Source organism: Danio aesculapii, chromosome 18 (genome assembly GCF_903798145.1).
Source record: "Danio aesculapii chromosome 18, fDanAes4.1, whole genome shotgun sequence".
Classification (NCBI taxonomy): domain Eukaryota; kingdom Metazoa; phylum Chordata; class Actinopteri; order Cypriniformes; family Danionidae; genus Danio; species Danio aesculapii.
Genome location: NC_079452.1, coordinates 35,332,314 through 35,354,619, shown reverse-complemented (window position 1 = coordinate 35,354,619; position 22,306 = coordinate 35,332,314). Strand labels below are relative to the sequence as shown.

Below are 22,306 nucleotides of genomic sequence, written 5' to 3'. Positions count from 1 at the left end.
AGCTTAATAGAATGATAGAACGATAGATATATCAATAGCACGATAGATAAAACGATACATATAATGATATAACAATAGAAAGATACAACGATAGAACGATAGATATAACAATAGAAAAATAAATAACAATAGAGAAAATTAAATAGATAAAATTATAGATAGATATAATGATAGAACAATAGATAGAATGATAGAACAATAGACAGATAGAACGATAGATAGATAGATCGATCGATCGATCGATAGATAGAACAATAAAACGATATAGAAGGATAACAATAGAACGATAGATAGATATAACAATGGATGGATGGATGGATTGATGGATAGACAGACAGACAGATACGATGGATATTTATAATGAAAGATGGGTATTACAATAGAACAATAGATAGATATAATGATAGAAGGATAGATTGAACAATGGATGGATGGAACAATGGATGCATGGATGAATGGATGGATGGATGGATGGATAGGATAAAACGATAGATATGATGAGAGAACGATAGATAGATTTAACGACAGAGCGATATAGATATAACAATAGAACGATAAATAGATATAACGACAGAACAATAGATAGATATAATGATAGAACGATAGATAGATATAACAACAGAATGATAGATAGATATAAAGATAGATATAATGATATATCGATATAACGATAGAAGATATTACAATAGAATGATAGACATATTGATACATATTGAACAATAGGTATAACGATAGAACAATAGATATAACGATAGATAGATAGATATAACAATAGTTAAATAGATATAACAATAGATATAACTACAGATACATATAACGATAGATAGATAGATAGATAGATAGATAGATAGATAGATAGATAGATAGATAGATAGATAGATAGATAGATAGATAGATAGATAGATAGATAGATAGATAGATAGATAGATAGATAGATAGATAGATAGATAGACAATTTAGCACACAAAGCTAGTTTTAATTCTTTTGCAGCATGTTAGGTCACTGCAGCAGAGTAGTTTAAAATATTATGCAAGCCTCAAACTGAGCAGCATTAATATCAAATATCGGTATGGACATTTTGACCATTTCAACCTCCTTTCTACTTAACGTCCAAATGTGAATACACTGCTGTGATGTACACAAAGAAAGACCAACATGCACTGTCTATTTAAGTGTATAAGTAAAGCAACAGCGACATCTAGCATCACAACCAAGCATTACAGCCATATGCTGCAACATAATCCCACAGCGTTCTTCTTGTGTAATCTCTCACCATTCAAACCATCACAATTGTTGTTGGCCACGTTGAAGCAGGATGTCTTCATGTTGGCAGGCAGCACATTCCACCACTTGTACTCATACCCGAGGACAGGCTCCGTGCCAGCTGGACAAGGCTGGCATGCTACAGATGCCACACAATCCGTTTAATATCTTGGCAATTTATTTCAAATTATGTTTGTGCTTCTGAAATAATCATGGTTTTGAACGTTTTCTTCAGGTGATTTATTACCTTTGACTCCATCAGAGTAAGATCCAGGTGGGCACGGAGAACAGGTGGCAGTGTCGTTGTTATAAAAACCAGGATTACAGGGTGGACATGGCTTGCGCTGACCAGAAGGTGGCAGTGTTACTGCACCAGGAGCAGAATCCAAACAGATCTGAGGTTCTACCCACTTATACATGACCTGAGTCTATGAGAAAGAGAATTCAGAATCAGAATCAGTTTTATTGGCAAATGTGCTTCACACACACAAGGAATTTATTTTTGATACAGAAGCTTCCAGTGTACATAAAGTGACAAGTGACAAAAAATAAATATGAAAAAAAGACGATAAACATTAAACAGAGATGCAGTTAGTCAAAAAATCTGGATGTTAAATTGTGTGTACAGATTTGTTATACATATACAGGTGCATGCATTCAGTTAGTATTTCGTTGATTACTTGAACACATTGTGGCTGTTTTGTATATGTTTTGAATTATTTGTTTACCTTTCCATCACTATCACAGGTGCTGTAGGTCTGAATGTAGTCTTTCTCTGTGCACGGAGGTCTAGTTTTGCACATGGCAGAGCCTTCTGCTGTTTATTGTCAGGTACAGAAGAGTCAAACATCATACACACATATACTGTAGCACAGACTTTGAAAGACAAGGTTAAGCAAAACCCTATTAAAAGACTTTTTTTTCATACTCTGTAAAAACATGTGGTGAACTTTATAGCCCTTGGTAAATGTGTGTAAATATTTAAGCAAGCAAAATAAAATATTTTTTATTTAGTGTTTATATATAATTTTCCTAATTACAATTAACTTAAGGAAGAAAAACCCATAGAAGTGCTAAGTTGTGATGCAAGTCTAATGCATGGCCTCTTAATATTTTTTAGAGATGTCAACATAACTTGCTTCTCGTAATAAAGACACTTATTTTCTTGTGATCTAAAAATAAAAAGTTGTTTCTCGTTATCACAACTTTTTTTTGCTTTTATTTATTTATTTATTTATTTATTTATTATCTGCTTAACTTTCTGTTATGTCAAGATCACAAGAAAATTAAGTTATCACGACAAAACAAGAGAGAAAAAACTTATTAATGCATGACCTCTAAGGACTTCCATAAAACCTGGTAATTAAATGAAGAAAATTATTTTCATTTGCAACCCTGGGCCACAAAACCAGTGATATGTTGCATGAGTATATGATTTTGCAATATTCAAAAATGCATTGCATGTGTCAAATGTATTGAATTTTATTTTTTAATGCCAAAAAGAATGTTAAGTAAAGATCATGTTCAATGAAGGTGTTTTAAAATATCTGTAAATATATAAAAAACTTGATTTGTTATTAGTAATAAGCATAGCTAAGAACTTTATTTGGGCAACCTTAAAACTATTTGAAAATCTAAAATCTTAGAGTTAAAAATACACAATTTGACTTTATCTCAGCCTATCCTAACTAACCATACATCAATGGAAAGCATATTTGGTCAGCTTTTGTATCATTTGGAAATGTTAATTTTCAAAAGTTGAAAACTCAGATTGGTTTGTGGTCCAGGGTCAGATATAAACTTTAATGTAATGTATTTTTTATTTAATTCCATGTAAGCAACCAAGGCTATTTTCATGGCAGGAACACTTCAATAATAAATACACAATTAAAAATTCTAAAATCTTTTCTGCTGTCACTTTGCTAAAAATGTCCTTAAGAGAGTTCATTTCATAAAAAAGTCTTCTGGAATAATTAAAAGCGGGACAGTCCAGTAAAACGTGTTTTATAGTAAGGGGAATTGTGCAGTACAAACACAGAGTAGGGTTTTTACCTTGGAGCAAAAAAAAAAAAAAACATGGGTTATTCTTGTGTGTCCAATACGAAATCTGGTAAAACCACTTGATCAAATCTAGTCTTAAAATGTGATATAAACTTTGAAAAAAAATTTGAGAATGGATTGATAGAATGATATAAACATAAATTAAATAAACATAGATAGAACAATAGATGGAACGGTAGAAAAAACAATAGAAGGATAGAACTATAAATAGGAGACGACTATAGATAGAACAATAGATAGAACGATAGCTAGAACAATAAATAAAAAGAATGATAGATAGAATGATAGAACTACAAATAGAATGATTGATCTGCAGATAGAACTATAGTAATGTAATGTGTATTTATATAGCACATTTATTGTGTATGGCCATACACCCAAAGCGCTTCACAATCATGAGGGGGGTCTCTCCACACCACCATCAATGTGCAGCATCCACTTGGATGATGCGACGGCAGCCACAAGACAACGGATCCAGTGCGCTCACCACACATCAGCTACGGCGGAGAGATAAGACACTGATAGAGCCAATTCGGTGGATGGGGATGATTGGGAGGCCATGAATATAAGGGCCGATTGAGTTACTTTGGCCAGAACCTGATTTTTAATGACGACAGAGAGTCAGGACCTCAGTTTAACGTCTCATCCGAAAGACGGTACCCACTGATAGTATAGTGTCCCCTTCACTTTCACTGGGGCATTAGGACTCACACAGACCACAGATTGAGCGCCCCCTGCTGGCCTCTCTAACACCACTTCCAACAGCAACCTAGTTTCCCATGTGTCTCCCATCCAGGTACTGACCAGGCTTAGCCCTGCTTAGCTTCAGTGAGTAATCAGTCTTGGGCTGTAGGGTGATATGGCTGTGGCCGCAGGGTGATATGGCTGTCGCCATAGATAGAAGGATAAAACTATAGATAGAAGGATAGATAGATTGATAGATAGAACGATAGATCTATAAATAGAACGATAGACCTATAGATAGAATGATAGTACTATATGTTGAACTACTATAGATAGAACGATGAAACGACAGAAGAAATGATATAAATAACGATAAACCGATAGATAGAACGATAAAACGATAGAAGAAATGATATAAAGAATGATAAAACGATAGATAGAACGATAAAACAATAGAAGAAATTATATAACGAACGATAAAATGATCGATAGAACGATAAAACGATAGAAGAAATTATATAAAGAACGATAAAACGATAGAAGAAATGATATAAAGAACGATAAAACGATAGATAGAACGATAAAACGATAGATTTAACGATAGATTTAACGATAGATTTAACGATAGATTTAACGATAGATAGATAGATAGATAGATAGATAGATAGATAGATAGATAGATAGATAGATAGATAGATAGATAGATAGATAGATAGATAGATAGATAGATAGATAGATAGATAGATGGAACGATAGATGGAACGATAGATGGAACGATAGATGGAACGATAGATGGAACGATAGATGGAACGATAGATGGAACGATAGATAGATAGATAGATAGATAGATAGATAGATAGATAGATAGATAGATAGATAGATAGATAGATAGATAGATAGATAGACTATAAATAGAACAATGAAACGATGAAAGAAATTACATAAAGAACGACTGAACGATAGTTAGATAGATATAACGATAGATACTGTAGATATAACAATAGATATAACAATAGATATAAAGATAGATAGATATAACGATAGATATAACGATAGATATACTATAAATAGAACGATGAAACTATGAAAGAAATTATAGAAATAACAATAGAAATAACGATAGATATAACGATGGATGGATGGATGGATCTCTTGAATGATAGTACTATAGGTAGAACTACTATAGATAGAACGATGAAACAATAGAAGAAATTATATAAAGAACGATAGATAGAACAATAGAATGATAAAACGATAGATATAACGATAAAATGGTAGATATAACGACAGACAGATAGAGATAGATAGATAGATAGATAGATAGATAGATAGATAGATAGATAGATAGATAGATAGATAGATAGATAGATAGATAGATAGATAGATAGATAGATAGATAGATAGATAGATAGATAGATAGATAGATAGATAGATAGATAGATAGATAGATAGATAGATAGATCAAATAATATATAGAACGACATGTGGTTTTCATAAACATAAACTGTATGCACTTACAGGCGTAGTGTGTTTTTGTGTTGCAGGGTGTACAGGAGCTTGCACCTCGCCCAGAGTATGTGTCCCGTTGACAGGAATCACACAAGGATGAGCCTGGGCTGCGGCTGAACGTCCCAGGCTTACATGGGAAACACTCTGATGTGTACGCCACACCTGAAAGAGAGAAAAATCACCCCGTTGTACAACCTTTTTTTGAAGGAGAGCAATTTTCAGATTAAAATGTAGCAGAATGAATAGAATGTCCTCGCCTTCAATCCAGATGTTCTTCAAAAGCACAGGTTTGACTGCTTTAGAGCCCAGTGATATTCTTGTAGTTCTCCAGTACAGGATATTAGTGCCAGATTTCAGATTCACCTGATCGTATGAGGAAGAAAACATCAATTCAATTCCTCTTTATTTCTATAGAGCTTTTACAATGTAGATTGTGTCAAAGCAGCTTCACATGGAAGAATATTGTAGATTAAAATTGACATTTCGGTGTGGTTTAAATTTCACTGCTGAAAGTCCAAACACATCGATGTGCAGCTCCACTAGTCCCAAATCAAGCAAGACAGTGTTGACAGTGGCGAAGAACACTTAACCAATTGGTGAAAGTGAAGGAAAAAGAAATGACTTTCAGAATTTCAGAAATGACTTAACAGCACTGACACACTGAAAATTACCATGTTCATTTACAATTTAAAGAAAGGAATTACAAATTTTTTCATGCATAATGTTAAAAGGCAATTCCATTATAAATCTGTTTTGTTTCCCTTTTTCTTCCCACTTTCATTCAAAGAAATTTGATAAAAATGCGGCAGAATTTCCAGAAAAATACTCAACAGCACAACTGAGTAAAGAAGTTTTTTCAAGTGAAAACCATCATAATACAATGATTTCCCTTGGACCATGAATCTTTGAAAACAGTGAAATAAATGCTATTTTAGTTTCAGGAAAAAAGGATTACAATCTATTAGTTATAAATAGGGCCAGACAAAATATGCAGACATTTTTGCTACTTCTGCGCAAAATTTTGTAAAAAAATATTATAACTGGAGTATTATAACTAAAAACGTAATGTATGAATTTAAAAATGATAGCTTTTTAACTTTTGATGTTTACGATCCAAATCCAATAAGATCCAGTTAATTGGTTAAACAAATCAGGTCTCTTATATAATACATCTATTAAAAAAATAAAATTACTTTACATACTGTATTGTACATAAATCATTTGAACATTTTCATATATTTGTCAAAAATATTACTGAAATTAATTTAAAAACTGAATAAATATAAATTTACACAAGTAAATAAATAGACTCAATGCAGATTCCATGTGGGCCTAGTTTATAATAAACAAAATGAATACTTCAAAATATTACAGTATTTACTGTGTTTGATTAAAGGTGCTGTATGTAAGTTTGACTCTTCTAAAGAATAAAAATATCATAATATGTTTGCAGATATTTAAGAAACATGCCAAGTGATCATTCTTGTTTATCTGAAAAACAATGCTGTAGTCAGATATTCTCCTTTGAAAATGTTAGTTACTTGCTGGAACGGCTGTCTTTGTTTTAGTTCTTTGGTCCCGCCCACTGCCACTTTAGCCAATTATATTTCAGTTGCCTTGGTGGAAAACCATGTATTTGATTCATTCAGTCGTAAAGGCTCTTAAAAGCATGCGTCTGCAACCAAAGACTCCAAAATGAGATGCAGATTTAGAGTTCCACATGAGGTTATTAATTAGCAAATAATCAGGCGTGTAAATTTAGCATTAACAAAGGGGATGAGTCACCACCAATATCCACCAACAATTGAAATGTCCCCACCAATTATTTATTTAACGTTAGAAATATCACGCTGTCAATATATATACACCATATAGGTATGGGGAGGGGATTGTATTTACCTGTCCCAACCAGTGTCAAGTGCAAACCTACATCCTTGCAAATAATATAAATATTACAAACTTAAGCATTAGGTGAGCAGGTTACATTGTAACCCTGTGTCCTAACAACACGTTTGCATCAGACGAAATTTAAATACAGCCATTCAGATGCACCGAATGTGCACTCACTTACGAAATGGTAAGGGTTATAATCAAAATACATATTAAACCTCTTTAACATTATTATATGTATGTGCTGAATAATTGATATTTGTTTTGCAACTTGGCTTGCACCGAGTCACAGTTCTAAAGATCAATTTCAAATGGTTTATTTTATTTTCAAGATCTGAGGTAAAATACCTGCAACTGTTTTGAGTAGAATAGCAATAAATGTCATGTAAAATGTCATTCAAACTCACATTATTAGCATTTAAGACTGAATAAAGCACATGAGGTGTACCTGAGGTGATCATAGTTCATCCTGTTGTTCACCTGTGAGAAATAGCCATTTCTAAAATAGAAATTTCAGGTGTTGGCTAGAAGAAAAACTCCTTTTAGTATGGAAAATATTACTTCTAATCGCATGACATTCCTTTTAGTTAGAAAACGGATCAAATCAGCCTTGAGGCCTGATATTCAGGTACACTCACATCAATCTGGCAACCTACTCTTGCCTGTGTTTTTATCCAGAAGTGCAATACCTATGTCAACCACTGGGTGTCAAACTTACATGCTGCACCTTTAAATAAACACCATGCATACATTCCAAAAGATTTGTATAAAACTGAAAGAATCCAAACTCGACTGTTAGTATGCAATAGCAAGCGTGAGTGTACACAAAACTCAATTATACATTAAAAAATATTTATTTTACTTACACTATGAGATCCCCACTCTCCATGATTAGTCAATTTGATCCATTTATTACTTGAATCCTGGTCCATCTCTTGACACTGATCATTCTGAATCTGTCAGATTTTAAACGTTCATTTAAAAGGGGACATATTATGCAAAAATCCCTTTCACAAAGAGTTTAAACACAGTTAAATCTGTGAATAGAACCAGCTTCTAATGGTAAAAATGTATTCTTTTCATTTTTTATAATAACACTTTATAGAAACAGAAACACATTGATTGACATTCTCCTTTTGTACACGTCAGAGGTGGAAAGCCCCACCCATTATTGATGATCTCTCCCACATTAGCATAGTACGTTAGTCTTGTTTTTGAATCTGCCACCATGCTAATAAACAGGCATTTGTAGCTCCACCCTCTTTTGAATGAGCATAATCTCATTTGAATTTAAAGTGAAAGTCCAAAATGGCACAATTAGGATCAAAATCTAAAAAGGGGCAGTTCTAAAGAGCTATAAAACATTATGGGTGTAATATTTTGAGCCAAAACATCACATACACACTTTAGGGACATCAGGGACTTATTTTAGATTGTGTACAAAGAGGCATAATAGGTGCCCTTTAAAGTATAAAACCCTGATGTAGTGTTTAATGCCTTAAAATAGCTCTCGCACTAAAAACATCAAAGCCATAATGAGATCCAAACTTACAAAGAACTCAAAGAAGATGCTGTTATCCACATACTGGTAGTCAAAGGACACGGAGCCTGGCTTCTTCAAGTGTACAGTGTAGATCAGAGAAACTGTACACTCATCCCTGTTGGACTCCAGATACGAGCCCTGAGCAGTCCACTTCGCACTAAAAGCACATAAATACACAAGACACATAAAAACAGTGGTGACCTTGAGCTTTGAGATGCGTAACAGGATAAAAATAAATGATTGCTTTAATACTTGTATAGTTTCATATCCCCGGATGTGTGTCCTTTAATCTGAATGTGTGCTGATTTTAAAAATAAATAAAGGAATCGGGTAAAAATACAGTGTTTGTTGCAAATCCTTTGAGGAAAAAAAGAACTTAGAGGGCAGTCATTTCACAAACATCTGACTGAATTTAAATAAATGTGACTTTTAAAATCGCCAACATTGTCCTAAATGATTTTAGCATTACTTTAGTATTTAGAGAGTTGCACACTTTAAATGCAGTGTTAAACATTACGTTTTATATTATTTATTTATACTCCATAACCTTTTTATTCATTTGGTAACAAAACTAACCAATTAATTAAAACCAACTAACATACTTCAATAAATTACTAACCAATTAACCAGCCAACCATACAATTAAAAATGAGAACATGGAAAGGGAGTGGTCATTTCAGACATATCTGAAAAAAATCAGACGTGTTCTTTTTTGACTGTAGTATTACTTTATTTGGTGTTGCACAAAAAAAAGCCAAACACTTTAACACCAAACAAAACAAAAAAATGGACTTAACCAAGTCAACTTAATTATTTATTTTATAACAAATTAACCAACCAACCAGCTAACCTAATTCTCCAACCAATTTAACCAACTGAACTTACAAACCTAACTAACCAGTTAATCAAGCAGTTAACCAATCGATCAAGTAATTGAATTAACCAATTTATCCAAGCACCCAGCTAACTTAATTATCAAACTTCCCAATCAACCAACTAGTACCGGGGCCAGTACCATGAAGCTGGATTAGCAGGCTAGCCAGTTAAGCTTCAGTTTAGTTTGCACCAGTCTTGGGTTAGGTAACCCAAGTCTTAGGTAACATGAAGGTAGCTCGACTTTAATCACTCTTTGTTGCCATGGTATGATGGAGCAGCTGATCTGAGCTACATTCATGATATCTAAAACCCAGAATTTGTGCAAACTAAACTTAAACATAACTGGTTAGACAACTAATCTGGCTTCATGGTACAGGCCCCTGTAATCTTAACTATCATACTAATTTAACTAACCAACTAAACTAAACACCCAGCTAAATGTAACTATGAAGCAAACTTAACGGTCCAATTAATTTAACCAACCAACTGAACTAACAAACTAACATAACTAACCAACCAACCAGCTAACAAACTCAAATTATTTCACTAAACTTAACTAACTAACCAACCAAACTTACAAACTAATGTAACTAATCAACGTAACTAACAAACTGACTAGTTTAACCAAATCAACTTAACAAAACGCCCAGCTAACTTAACTATACAACTAATTTGACTAACCAACTAACTTAACCAACCAGTTAACTGAACAAACCAAATCAATTAACCCGACCTAACAAAGCAAACTAACTGGTGTAACTAAATATCTTAACTAGCACACTGACTAGTTTAACTAGCCAATTGACTAGTTTACAAACCCCCTTAACCACTACCAACTTGACTAAATCAACCAGGTGAACTAACCAACTAGTACAAGTAATCACCTTGTTACTAAACAACCAACAAAACAAATATACACACAGAGATACAGCCAGATATACAAAAAGACAGACAGACAGACCGACCCACCTGCTGCAGGAGGTTGAATTGTCTTCATTGGCTGAGTTATCGGGGTTGGTGGCTAGACTGCTGAATCCAGTAGGAATGCTGTCCCACTCATCAAAGCGTAGGCCGCTGCCCAGAGAGTAAGTGCCAGCAGCACACTGAGTGCACTCCTGAGCAGACATCTCCAGAAACTCCCCCGCCTTGCAGGAGAACCCTGAATGACAGTTCAGTCAGACGCCATTAGAAAATAACACTGATCAGATCCTTCACTAATCCACACATCCATAATTGATACAGATAATATGAAATATGCTTGCCCATACAATTACCTCATATCTAGTCCACTGATGCACACCTAAAATAAATGCATTTCCTTTTTATATGCTATGCCAGTTTTTAAAGACAGTTTTGAATACCACCATGCCAATTAAGTTTGAGTAGCTTTAACACCAACATGCAAAAGCATGTTTTGGCTATTAAAAATAAACCAAGTTTTTTTTTTATGCCATGCCAACTTGTTTGGTTTTGGCTAGTTAAATATGTTTGCTTTTGCTATACCTGCCAACACTCCCATTTTTCCCCGGGAGTCTCCCGTATTTCCGACCCATCTCAGACCCCCCATAATTCTCATGCTGAGACCATTCCCCAAAATAACATTCAGATATAAAGTAATGGATCTATTTTGTTTGCAAATACCATTTTCCTGGCTCAAAAAAAACTAATAAATATATGTATTTATTAAAATATTTAATATTTAATAAATCTATAATAAATAAATTTATGAGCTGATCTATAATAAAAAATAGCACCCATTTTGATTTCAGATTTCCTTTAGCTGCTGAGGACTATGTGAGGTTGGGAACGATTAGTAAGAGCCCACTGAACATATTCAGTACAAGAGGAAATTCCTCTGTGCTGATAAGGAGTGACAAGTATGCTGTTAAAATACACAATACTTGCTATTTAAAATGCACTGATTCATATTAGAGCGTGAACATATACATAACCACACATGATAGTTCATGTCCCAAAACATCCCTCCTATTTACACTAAACTCAAACGTCTCATGAAGTGCTTTAACATTTATTTTTTATTTAATGTTTGACAATCTCAACTGAAACATGAAGACAGGCCAAGTCATATAGTAGCCCCTCCCCTTTTTAAAAACAGGCAATAGCAGTTTACAGCTCTGCCAGTGAGAGTGGTTGAGATCAAGAGCATAATAGAGAATAGTCTTGAAGGGGGCGGGGCATGTCAGATACTAGAGAGCATTTGATTGGTCAGAAGATTTAATGAGAAACTGAACTATGGGGTGATCCGTTTAGTGTGTGACAAACTGCAACCATTGGATTTTCATATCTTCTTAAGCAGCAGTCACACTAGAGTTTGAGCATGCAAAATTCTGTCGTACGGCGCTGCGAAAAGGGGCGGGATTAAACAAGATGATTAGACATAAAAAAAAAAAAAAAGAGAGCGATTGGTCCATATTTTAAATTTCTGTCCAGAGAGGTCATGTTTTGATCCTCGATTGGTCACACGCAATCATGTGATGTGATTTCGCAGGTCAGAGCTCAAAGTTTCCAATGCAGCGAACTGCGAAACCTTACGTTTCCAGTCTGACGCATTTGTGTGCGTATGAATGAAAGTCTATGTAGAGAAAAGTGCAGTGTGACCGCAGCTTTAATATTTTGGAGCAGACTAGCTTATAGATATCCTTAGACTAAAGGCCCCGACATCCATTTTGAAAATGCGGCCAAGTTCTTTTTGAGTCCGTTTCATTCATTTTCTTTTCAGCTTAGTCTCTTTATTAATCCGGGGTCGCCACAGCGGAATGAACCGCCAACTTATCCAGCACATGTTTCACGCAGCGGATGCCCTTCCAGCCGCAACCCATTTCTGGGGAACATCCATACACACTCATTCACTACGGACAATTTAGCCTACCCATTTACCTGTACCACATGTCTTTGGACTGTGGGGGAAACCGGAGCACCCGGAGGGTGAACGCAGGGAGAACATGCAAACTCCACACAAAAACGCCAACTGACCCAGCCAAGGCTCAAACCAGCGACCTTCTTGCTGTGGGGCGACGTAACACAGGAGAAGCAGACATGCACGTAGGAACGGTTGACGAGGAGAAGCAGCTCATTTGGATTTAAAGCCACAGGCTACAAAAACAGCTACACTGTACTCAGACACCAAAATTGGCAGAATCTGGAGCCTATAATAAATAATCTGATGGGTATTTTGAGCTGAAACTTTACAGACACATTCTGGAGACACCAAAAGCTTATCTTACATTTTGTAAAAGAGGTCAAATAGGTGCCATTTAAACCTAAATTAACTAGCACACTGTGTGAACCTACTGCAGTCGGTGCCCTGCACAGGGTCTGGTAATCCTGTACATTCTCCTGGATTGAGAGGAATGGCTACCCTCCATCTGGAGCCAGTGCTGTCACACTCTGTGTACTGAAAGTAGTAGTCCGTCTGCAAAAACAAGCAACATCTAAATTTAACAAGGCCCCTGCAGATTCTTAGTGGGTGTGGATGTGTGAAGTTTGACTGCAAGAACTGTGAAACACATGGACATTTGAGTGTTGTGTGGCTTTAATGCAGAGGACAGTAAAACAAGTCGTAACAGAACTTTAATAATACATGAGTCAGTCAGTCATCTGTCCTCAGTCTGCTGCTGCCGCACCCTTTCCTCTCCAGATGTCAGCCTCAGTAGGCTTATAAACGCAAACTATAGGCTATGAACCAATGTTTTTGAACATATGAGTTGTATTTCATATTCATGCACTTACAAAAAGCCATACAAAAATAAAATTTTAATTCCTGAGGTGCTACATTCCAGAATGCTAGGCTCCCTTACCATCTGCTAAACTTTTGGGTTGATTAACCCTAAACCTGCTTACTCAAGGTATGTCAGTTCCAGAACGGCTCCTGGAATGAAGTTCAGTCAACTCACAGTGCGTTACTCCTGAACACATTGAGTCACCATGGAAACAAGCATGCCACATCTCTTCTTTCTTGTTGTGCTTAAAGGCGAGTTGTGAGCTTATTGCACCCTATTGGTAGTTGTACAGCATCCTATAATATAATATTGATCTTTAATCTTTGATTTTCTTTTTTATTATTGTTGACAAGAATTATAGATGTTTGTTAGATGCTAGCTAATCAATAAATGGATGACTAATTGATGCTTAGAGGATAATGTAGGCTTACATACACTCACCGGCCACTTTATTGTCCAACTATACTATACTGTCGAACGCAGAATTCTTTTTTTATATACAATTTTTTTTTTTTTTTTTTGGGGGGGGGGGGGGGTAGACAGGACAGTAGAGGTTGCAGACAGGAAAGTATTGGGAGCAGATAGAGGGGAATGGTCAGCAAAGGACCTCGAGCTGTGAATCGAACTCGGATCGCCGTGAGCACCATGGTGTTACATGTCGTGCACTTAACCACTAGGCTACTGGCGACAACTCGTTAACGCAAATCACATGGCAGCAACTAAATGCATTTAGGCATGTAGACATAGTCAAGACAATCTGCTGCAGTTCAAACAGAGCATCAGAATGGGGAAGAAAGGTGACTTTGAACACGAGTTTGAGTTTAAATAACTTTGAACATGGTATGGTTGTTGGTGCCAGACGGGCTGGTCTGAGTATTTCAGAAACTGCTGACCTACTGGGATTTTCACGTACAACCACCTCTAGGGTTTACAGAGAATGGTCCAAAAAATAGAAAATATCCGGTGAGCGGCAGTTCTGTGGGCACAAATACCTTGTTGATGCCAGAGGTCAGAGGCGAATAGCCAGACTGGTTCGAGCTGATAGAAAGGCAACAGTAACTCAAATAACCTCTCGTTACAACAGAGGTGTGCAGAAGAGCATCTCTGAATGCACAACACATCCAACCTTGAGGCAGATGGGCCATAGCAGCAGAGGACCACACCAGGTGCCACTCCTGTCAGCTAAGAACAGCAAACTGAGGCTACAGTTTGCACAGACTCACCAAAATTGGACAATAGAAGATTGGAAAAACGTTGCCTGGTCTGATGAGTCTCGATTTTTTTGCTGCAACATTCCGATGGTAGGGTCAGAATTTGGTGTTAACACCATGAAAGCATGGATCCATCCTGCCTTGTATCAACGTTTCAGGCTGGTGGTGGTGGTGTAACAGAGCGAGGGATAATTTCTTGGCACACTTTGGGCCCATTAGTACCAATTGAGCATTGTGTCAACGCCACAGCCTAGCTGAGTATTGTTGCTGACCATGTCCATCCCTTTATGACCACAGTGTACCCATCTTCTGATTGCTTCCAGCAGGATAACGCACCACATCATAAAGCGCAAATCATCTCAGACTGGTTTCTTGAACATGACGATGAGTTCACTGTACTCAAATGGCCTCCACAGTCACCAGATCCCAAAGGTGCTCTATTGATTTGAGATGTGGTGGAACGGGAGATTCACATCATGTATGTGCAGCCAACAAATCTGCAGCAACTGCATGATGCGATCATGTCAATATGGGCCAAAATCTCTGAGGAATATTTCCAGTACCTTGTTGAATCTATGCCACGGAGGATTAAGGCAGTTCTGAAGGCAAAAGGGGGTCCAACCTGATACTAGTAAGATGAACCTAATAAAGTGGCCGGTGAGTGTATGTTAAATGCAAGTGAAGCACACCGGTACCACTTCTGTTAGCTAGCCTATCGGCTTAAAAAAATAGCAAATTTACATTTTTCGTCAGTCTTGGTACACAATGTACTGTAACTACAGAAGGATATAGCTTTAGTTATGAAAATGATCTAAACTCTGTTCATTTATGAGTGTGATGCTAATGGTCTAATCCAGGGGTCACCAAACCTGTTCCTAGAGGACCGGTGTCCTGCAGATTTTAGCTCCAACCCTAATCAAACACACCTGAACAAGCTAATCAAGGTCTTACTAGGGATACTTGAAACATCCAGGCAGGTGTGTTGAGGCAAGTTGGAGTTAAACCCTGCAGGGACACCGGCCCTCCAGGACCGAGATTGGTGACCCCTGGTCTAATCCAATTCAATTAACCATGCTAAAATAAGCTAAAAGAGCTCCCACCAGACCCAGAGATTGTCTAAATGGATTCAAAATATTCCTGTTTAACTTCAGGAGAGCTTTAACATGAATATTTTCAACAACAAAATATGATTTTTTTTGAACATTTGGCCAGAAAACTGTAATTTCATTACCAGTACATTCCTGAAGCTCCTCCAGCACAGACTGAGTGATTGGGAAGGAAAGAAAGCCATCAGGAGGAAGCTGATAATAAAACCCAGAACGCCTTGTGGGTCAACACACTGTACGGCAGGGCAAAGACACAGCATAAAACAGCAACTAGACTCAGATTTAACACGCATTACCACACAAAACCCTAGTCCAACGTCATAGCATGCAGTAAATGCATTACTATTTAACCACTATTAGTCTATCACAAAGATTCAATATTCTAAGACTATCAAATCTTGTCTAACGAGGAATCAAATGTGCACATTAAACACAAAACAAATGTACTGTACTGTATGTAATTTCCAAAAACCTATTAAGAGATCACATATATTTTGGCTTGCTAGCATGTTTTAATTAACTTGTTTTATATTCCTATCCCATTTTGAACCATCTTTGAAAGAACAGTCATCTCCTTTTTTCCTGAGCCAAACAGATCCAACTCTGCAACAGACAAACACTGTTGTCAATCTTTTGGTTTATGGGACACACAAAGATTTCATAGTCACAGTTTTTCCATGCACAAAGGCCAGAAGAGGTGCTGAGCGCTCCGTCAAAGCCATTTCAGAACGGCTATTCTTAGCGTCATATCACCAGGCTCTTGAGATGGGCATGCAGGGCTCACCATCTCTGAGAAAAGCTCCACTCAGCACTCCACTGGAACCTCATTCAGCTATTAGCATAGTATAAGAGATAAAACACACACCCTGGCTGGATTCTGGCACACTATTTAAGAGAGGAGAAATGCATATTTGAAATGGGATGCCCAACAGCAATCTGACACCAATCAATAGAGCCAGACAAAAAGCATATCAGCTTCTAAATCAATATGAAAGCTGGAGAGCTGGGAAAAATATGTTACAATCAAACACAAAAGAATAAACTGATATTCAAAGCTGCTGGGAGCCTGAATAATGGGGTATTGCAACAACAACAACAACAATATATATATATATATATATATATATATATATATATATATATATATATATATATATATATATATATATATATATATATATATATATATATATATATATATATATATATATGTATATATGTATATATATATATATATATATATATGTATATATATATATATATATATATATATATATATATATATATATATATATATATGTATATATATATATATATATATATATGTATATATATATATATATATATATATATATATATATATATATGTATATATATATATATATATATATATATGTATATATATATATATATATATGTATATATATATATATATATGTATATATATATATATATATATATGTATATATATATATATATATATATATATGTATATATATATATATATATATATGTATATATATATATATATATATATATATATATGTATATATATGTATATATATATATATGTATATATATATATATATATATATATATATATATATATATATATATATATATATATATATATATATATGTATATATATATATATATATATATATATATGTATATATATATATATATATATATATATATATATATATATATATATATATATATATCAATACAAGTAAAGAAAAAAGGAACATTTAAATTAGACAATACATATAATGTTGCCGAACAAATAATAACTCATCTGTTTAAAAAAGAAAATTAAATATATCATTCACTGTGAGGTGTGAAGTACCAAAAGGCCATTACTTTAATACATCATACAAAAATATGAACATGGATATTTAACATGATTATTGTTTTTATCATTAAAATGTAAACATACTCGCATGCTGACAAATAGTCACAAACGACACCACATTACACCTGTTCTTTACTCCCTTCACTGGTTCCCTGTTAAATTCAGAATGGATTATAAGATTATACTTTTGATTGTTTTTAATGCAGTTAACGGTCTTCCACCTTTATATTTTATGTGAGATGTTAAAGTTCATAAACAGGGCCCTACGATCAGCAGGTCAGTTGTTGCTGGAGGTCCCCAGATCCAGGTGTAAACAATGGGGTGATCGTTCATTTTCAGTGGCAGGTCCAAAACAATGGAATACCCTCCCTTTAGAAATGTGGCAGTTTAAAGCTAAACTTAATATTTTGATATTCGTTAGTACAAAACACCGTTTTATTGACACTTGTGTTCTTACCACTTTATGTGTTTTAATGTTTAATTTTGTTTTTATACTGTAAAGTACTTTGGGCAGCCTCTTGGTTGTAATAAGGTGCTATATAAATAAAGTTTAATTGATTGATTGATTTGTTTGGTGACAGTTACAGTATCATTCAGGTAATATATCCTACAGAACATTCCCAGGAAGCCTAGATGTAGATGTATGGATCGATTTGGATATATTGATTTAAAGATTTTAAGATACAGTTGAAGACTCAACTTTAAGATCCATGTATCCAAAAGTGATCTATCCAAGAGTGGCTAAAAAGTATTTTTCCCTAATGGCAGGGTTATTGAGGACTCATATGGCTTCCAATAAGCACTTCTAAGCTTCCAAAGACATGATTTAATATCTTTGATAAGACTCTTGCAGTACCGTCTTTTATCAAATGATGTTTAGATGTTCTCCACAGAGAATTTAGTTTCACTTTTTAAATGACAGAGATACAGTACACAAATAGCAACTGAATATATTAATGTTTCTATTAAAACACGTTTTCCAAATTCAGACACACAAACAATAGTAACCTCATTAGACTAACTCAATTTAATTGAGGGAAGGATTTCCATCCAATATATTTGGTTAGCACCAGTTCTAATAAAAAAAAATAAAAGCAATCATCCAAGGTAATTTTACTACATACAGTTAAAATGAATTGAGGTAAAGTTGGTTTTATATTCACACATTCAGACTTTCTCCATATCATTTCAGAAAAGTATTCTTTGCAAATTCTAAATAGGGAAATCATATTAGCAGCCAATGACTATTAAAGTACAACACTGTTCACAGTCAATTAAATAGTGCTAATGTTGTTTCGAAGTTACTTGCATGCTATTTTAGACCGGATATTCAAAGTAGCGTGGTAAACAATGTAAGGACAGTGTCACAGTGTAATCTTTTTATTCAAATTAGTCATTTTTAATTTCGCTAAAACTCTAACATTTAATAATACATTAAAACAACACCAACTTCTCAGTGCACTCCTAAATATATATTGTTTTAATGGTGTCAGTGGGTTCATATAAAATCTTTTTGGTATATAAGAAGTTATTAAAAAAAAACATTTCTAAATTTAAGTTCATCAATAAAAAACATTTTACAAACTATATGGGAACTAAAATTATATAATCTGAAGAAACCTTTTCCATTAAATTGCAAACTTCTTGATGCTCTCCTAAAAATATACTTACACTAATAAAGGTGTTAGTGATTTCATATAAGAACCTTTTTAGTTCCTCGAAGAACAATTTTCTTAAAAGAAATGTCTAAAATTAAGTTCTTCAAAAAACATTTGCACATACTAATAAATGAAGCAAAAAATGTCATTGTAAAATGTTTTTATATTCTATTAAACCTCAAACCCAAAATGTCAATCTAAAGAACCATTTTCCGCTGTAAAGTATGTTTTGGAAAATTAAATTGTAAACACTCTCGATGTACGATGTAAAAAAAAAGTTAGTGGTTTCACTTAAGCATTTTTGGTCCTCAAAGAACCATTTTCTTAAAAAGAAATATCTAAAATTACGATCTTCACATTTTAACATACTATTAAATGAACCAAAATGTAATTGTAAAATGTTTTTACATGGTATTAAATGTCAAACTAAAAATATCAATCTAAAGAACAATTTTCCTCTGTAAACTACCGTTTGTTTAATTAAATTTCATGTATGGTAAAGATTATTTATTGAACCATAGTTTATTGAGGTAAAGTTGGTTTTATATTCGGACATTCGTTTATTTTTGACAACTTGTGACACAGTCCCTATATTGTTTATCACGTTACTTTGAATATTCGGTCTAAAATAGCATGCAAGTATGACTTCAAAACAACATTAGCACTATTTCATTGACTGTGAACAGTGTTGTACTTTATAGTCATTGTCTGCTGATATGCTTTCCCTACTTAGAATTTGCAAAGAATACTTTTCTGAAATTATATTATTAAGGAGAAAGTCTGAATGTGCGAATATAAAACCAACTTTACCTCCATCGCTTGACCCTTTATCGTTGAGTGTGTGATCACCTGGCGCACCTGTTACTTTGGATATAATGAGTGTCAGCACGTGTCAGCTACCAGATTGACCCCAAAAGTACAAATTTACGTATGCCAAACAACCCAGACCCATTAAAGACATAGACACGTGTGCTAAAACAGTTATACAAACTGCATGAGTGAATCAAACACAATGAACGTCAACAATAAACGCAGCAGCAGGAATGATCTCTCACCTCTTTACACTGACGCAGGGTAATTGAAGACGCCACGAACGCGTTCAGGATGAAAACCCAAAATATCCATCCTAAATAATCCCGTATAAAACGCTTTCTGTGGCGGACGATGATGCTCCTCGTGCGCTCCATTGCTTGCCGAACGGATTAACGGGACCGTCCCATCAAATCAGAGCGCGACGTCAACGCAGAACGTCATCTGACGGAGCCTGTTTGAAGGCTTAGAAATTACGTCACAGCTGTTTTACCCAAAACAAGACCAAAAGAGTAGCTTAACAATACAAGCCTCCACATCTTTAGCAGATTTAATAGCTCACTTAAGTGGGTGATCATTAAATAAATCGCATGACTCAAACTCATTGATATGCACAGCAATAATATTTGTCATGGTGTATTAGTGTAGCACACAAAACAATTACAGGATATTGCTTTTGCATTCACTTAAAAAAAAATACAAAGGGGTTGATATTGTTATTCATCTGCACACCACTAGATGACAGTCGTTACAGAGAAATATGAAGGAATAGAAATTATTAATTGCTTATAATTCAGGCCCATAGCCAACCTGGTAAAAGGGGTGGTTCGTTTTTCTCAAAAAGTAGACCTTTTTGCAGTTATACGCCTCATTTTCTATTTAATTTTGAGATTTAAATACTGCATTTTAATGACATTTAAAGCTTTATTTTTAGCTAAATTAGCTTGTCGGGTGGTCATCATAATTACACTTTTTGATGTACCAAAAATATTTCCTAAAAATGTAGAATAAAAAAAATGTAAAAAATATTTCATTGTAAAATACAAATATAATACATCATATATCATTAGGGAAAACAGTTTTAAACTAAAAACTGTAGACTATTGTAATATATTTGGCAAATAACAAATTGTCCAGCACATCCAACTTTCCTTAGTCAGAATTTGGTCATTAGAATAATAAAAAAATGAAAATATAATAATAATAATAATAATAATAATAATAATAATAATAATAATAATAATAATAGTGGCTATTTAAAAACAATACAGTAGCAAAAGATGACTTCTCTAACGTCAGATTGTTTCTTTTCTTCCACAGCTGTATGTTGGCTCATGAAAAATATTTGCTAGCACTGGCCAAAACTGATTAGCCGTGGTCACACCAAAGCGACAGCCAGGATTCCACTTAGTCTTAAAGCCTTTTCGATGGGTTATTTTCACCATTTATGATGGCATAGCAGTCAAAATAGGACAAATGAGCTCATGTATGGGACAAATTTTGGACCTTTGTCAGTGAGGGGTGGGTCTTCCGAACTGGGTCTTCTTTCTGATCCTTAAATATTATATGCTATAAGAAAATGATATGATATGATATAAAGCTAAAATTAAAACATTACATATAAAAATGCTGCAATCACATAGTGGAAACTTACAACGTAATTAAGCTTAAAATGAATGTTTAGTTTCAGCATATAAATATTCACTTTTACTTAGACATTCATTACCCAAAATTATTAACATAAAACTTTATCTTTAAAGAAAAGATAAAGTTAAATATAAATAAATAAATAAAAATATATATATTTATCTATCTAAATATTACTTGTGAATCGTTCAGTCAAGATGCATGTATAAAAAAAAAAGACTATTGCAAATTTGGTTTAATTGGTAATAGCCGTTTGTCTTTCTAATTTCACTTCTTCAAAACAGAGCAAATTCAGAGACATCCCAATGGTCACAAGAGTCTTTAGTCCCAAAATCCCTGCAGCCCAAGACCAACCGGTTGCTCACTGAAGCTAAGCAGGTCTGAGCCTGGTCAGTACCTGAATGGGAGACCACATGGACAAACTAGGTTGCTGTTGGAAGTGGTGTTAGTGA

At 34.5% G+C, this 22,306-nt stretch overlaps 1 protein-coding gene across 2 annotated transcripts in view; it reads right to left on the bottom strand.

The window, feature by feature from the left end:
• elapor2a (endosome-lysosome associated apoptosis and autophagy regulator family member 2a) overlaps window positions 1-20,599 on the bottom strand; it is a 59,205-nt gene extending 38,606 nt beyond the window's left edge. For both annotated transcript variants that reach the window (XM_056478117.1, XM_056478116.1), the window contains exons 1-10: window positions 20,453-20,599; window positions 13,139-13,259; window positions 10,796-10,985; window positions 8,960-9,107; window positions 8,274-8,363; window positions 5,775-5,880; window positions 5,527-5,679; window positions 1,992-2,080; window positions 1,511-1,691; window positions 1,274-1,402 (exon numbers count right to left, since the gene is read on the bottom strand). In XM_056478117.1, the coding sequence (XP_056334092.1) occupies window positions 1,274-1,402; window positions 1,511-1,691; window positions 1,992-2,080; window positions 5,527-5,679; window positions 5,775-5,880; window positions 8,274-8,363; window positions 8,960-9,107; window positions 10,796-10,985; window positions 13,139-13,259; window positions 20,453-20,584 (1,339 nt within the window). In that variant the 5' untranslated portion in view covers window positions 20,585-20,599. The remainder of the gene's footprint in view (window positions 1-1,273; window positions 1,403-1,510; window positions 1,692-1,991; window positions 2,081-5,526; window positions 5,680-5,774; window positions 5,881-8,273; window positions 8,364-8,959; window positions 9,108-10,795; window positions 10,986-13,138; window positions 13,260-20,452) is intronic.
• Window positions 20,600-22,306: the final 1,707 nt, after the last annotated feature.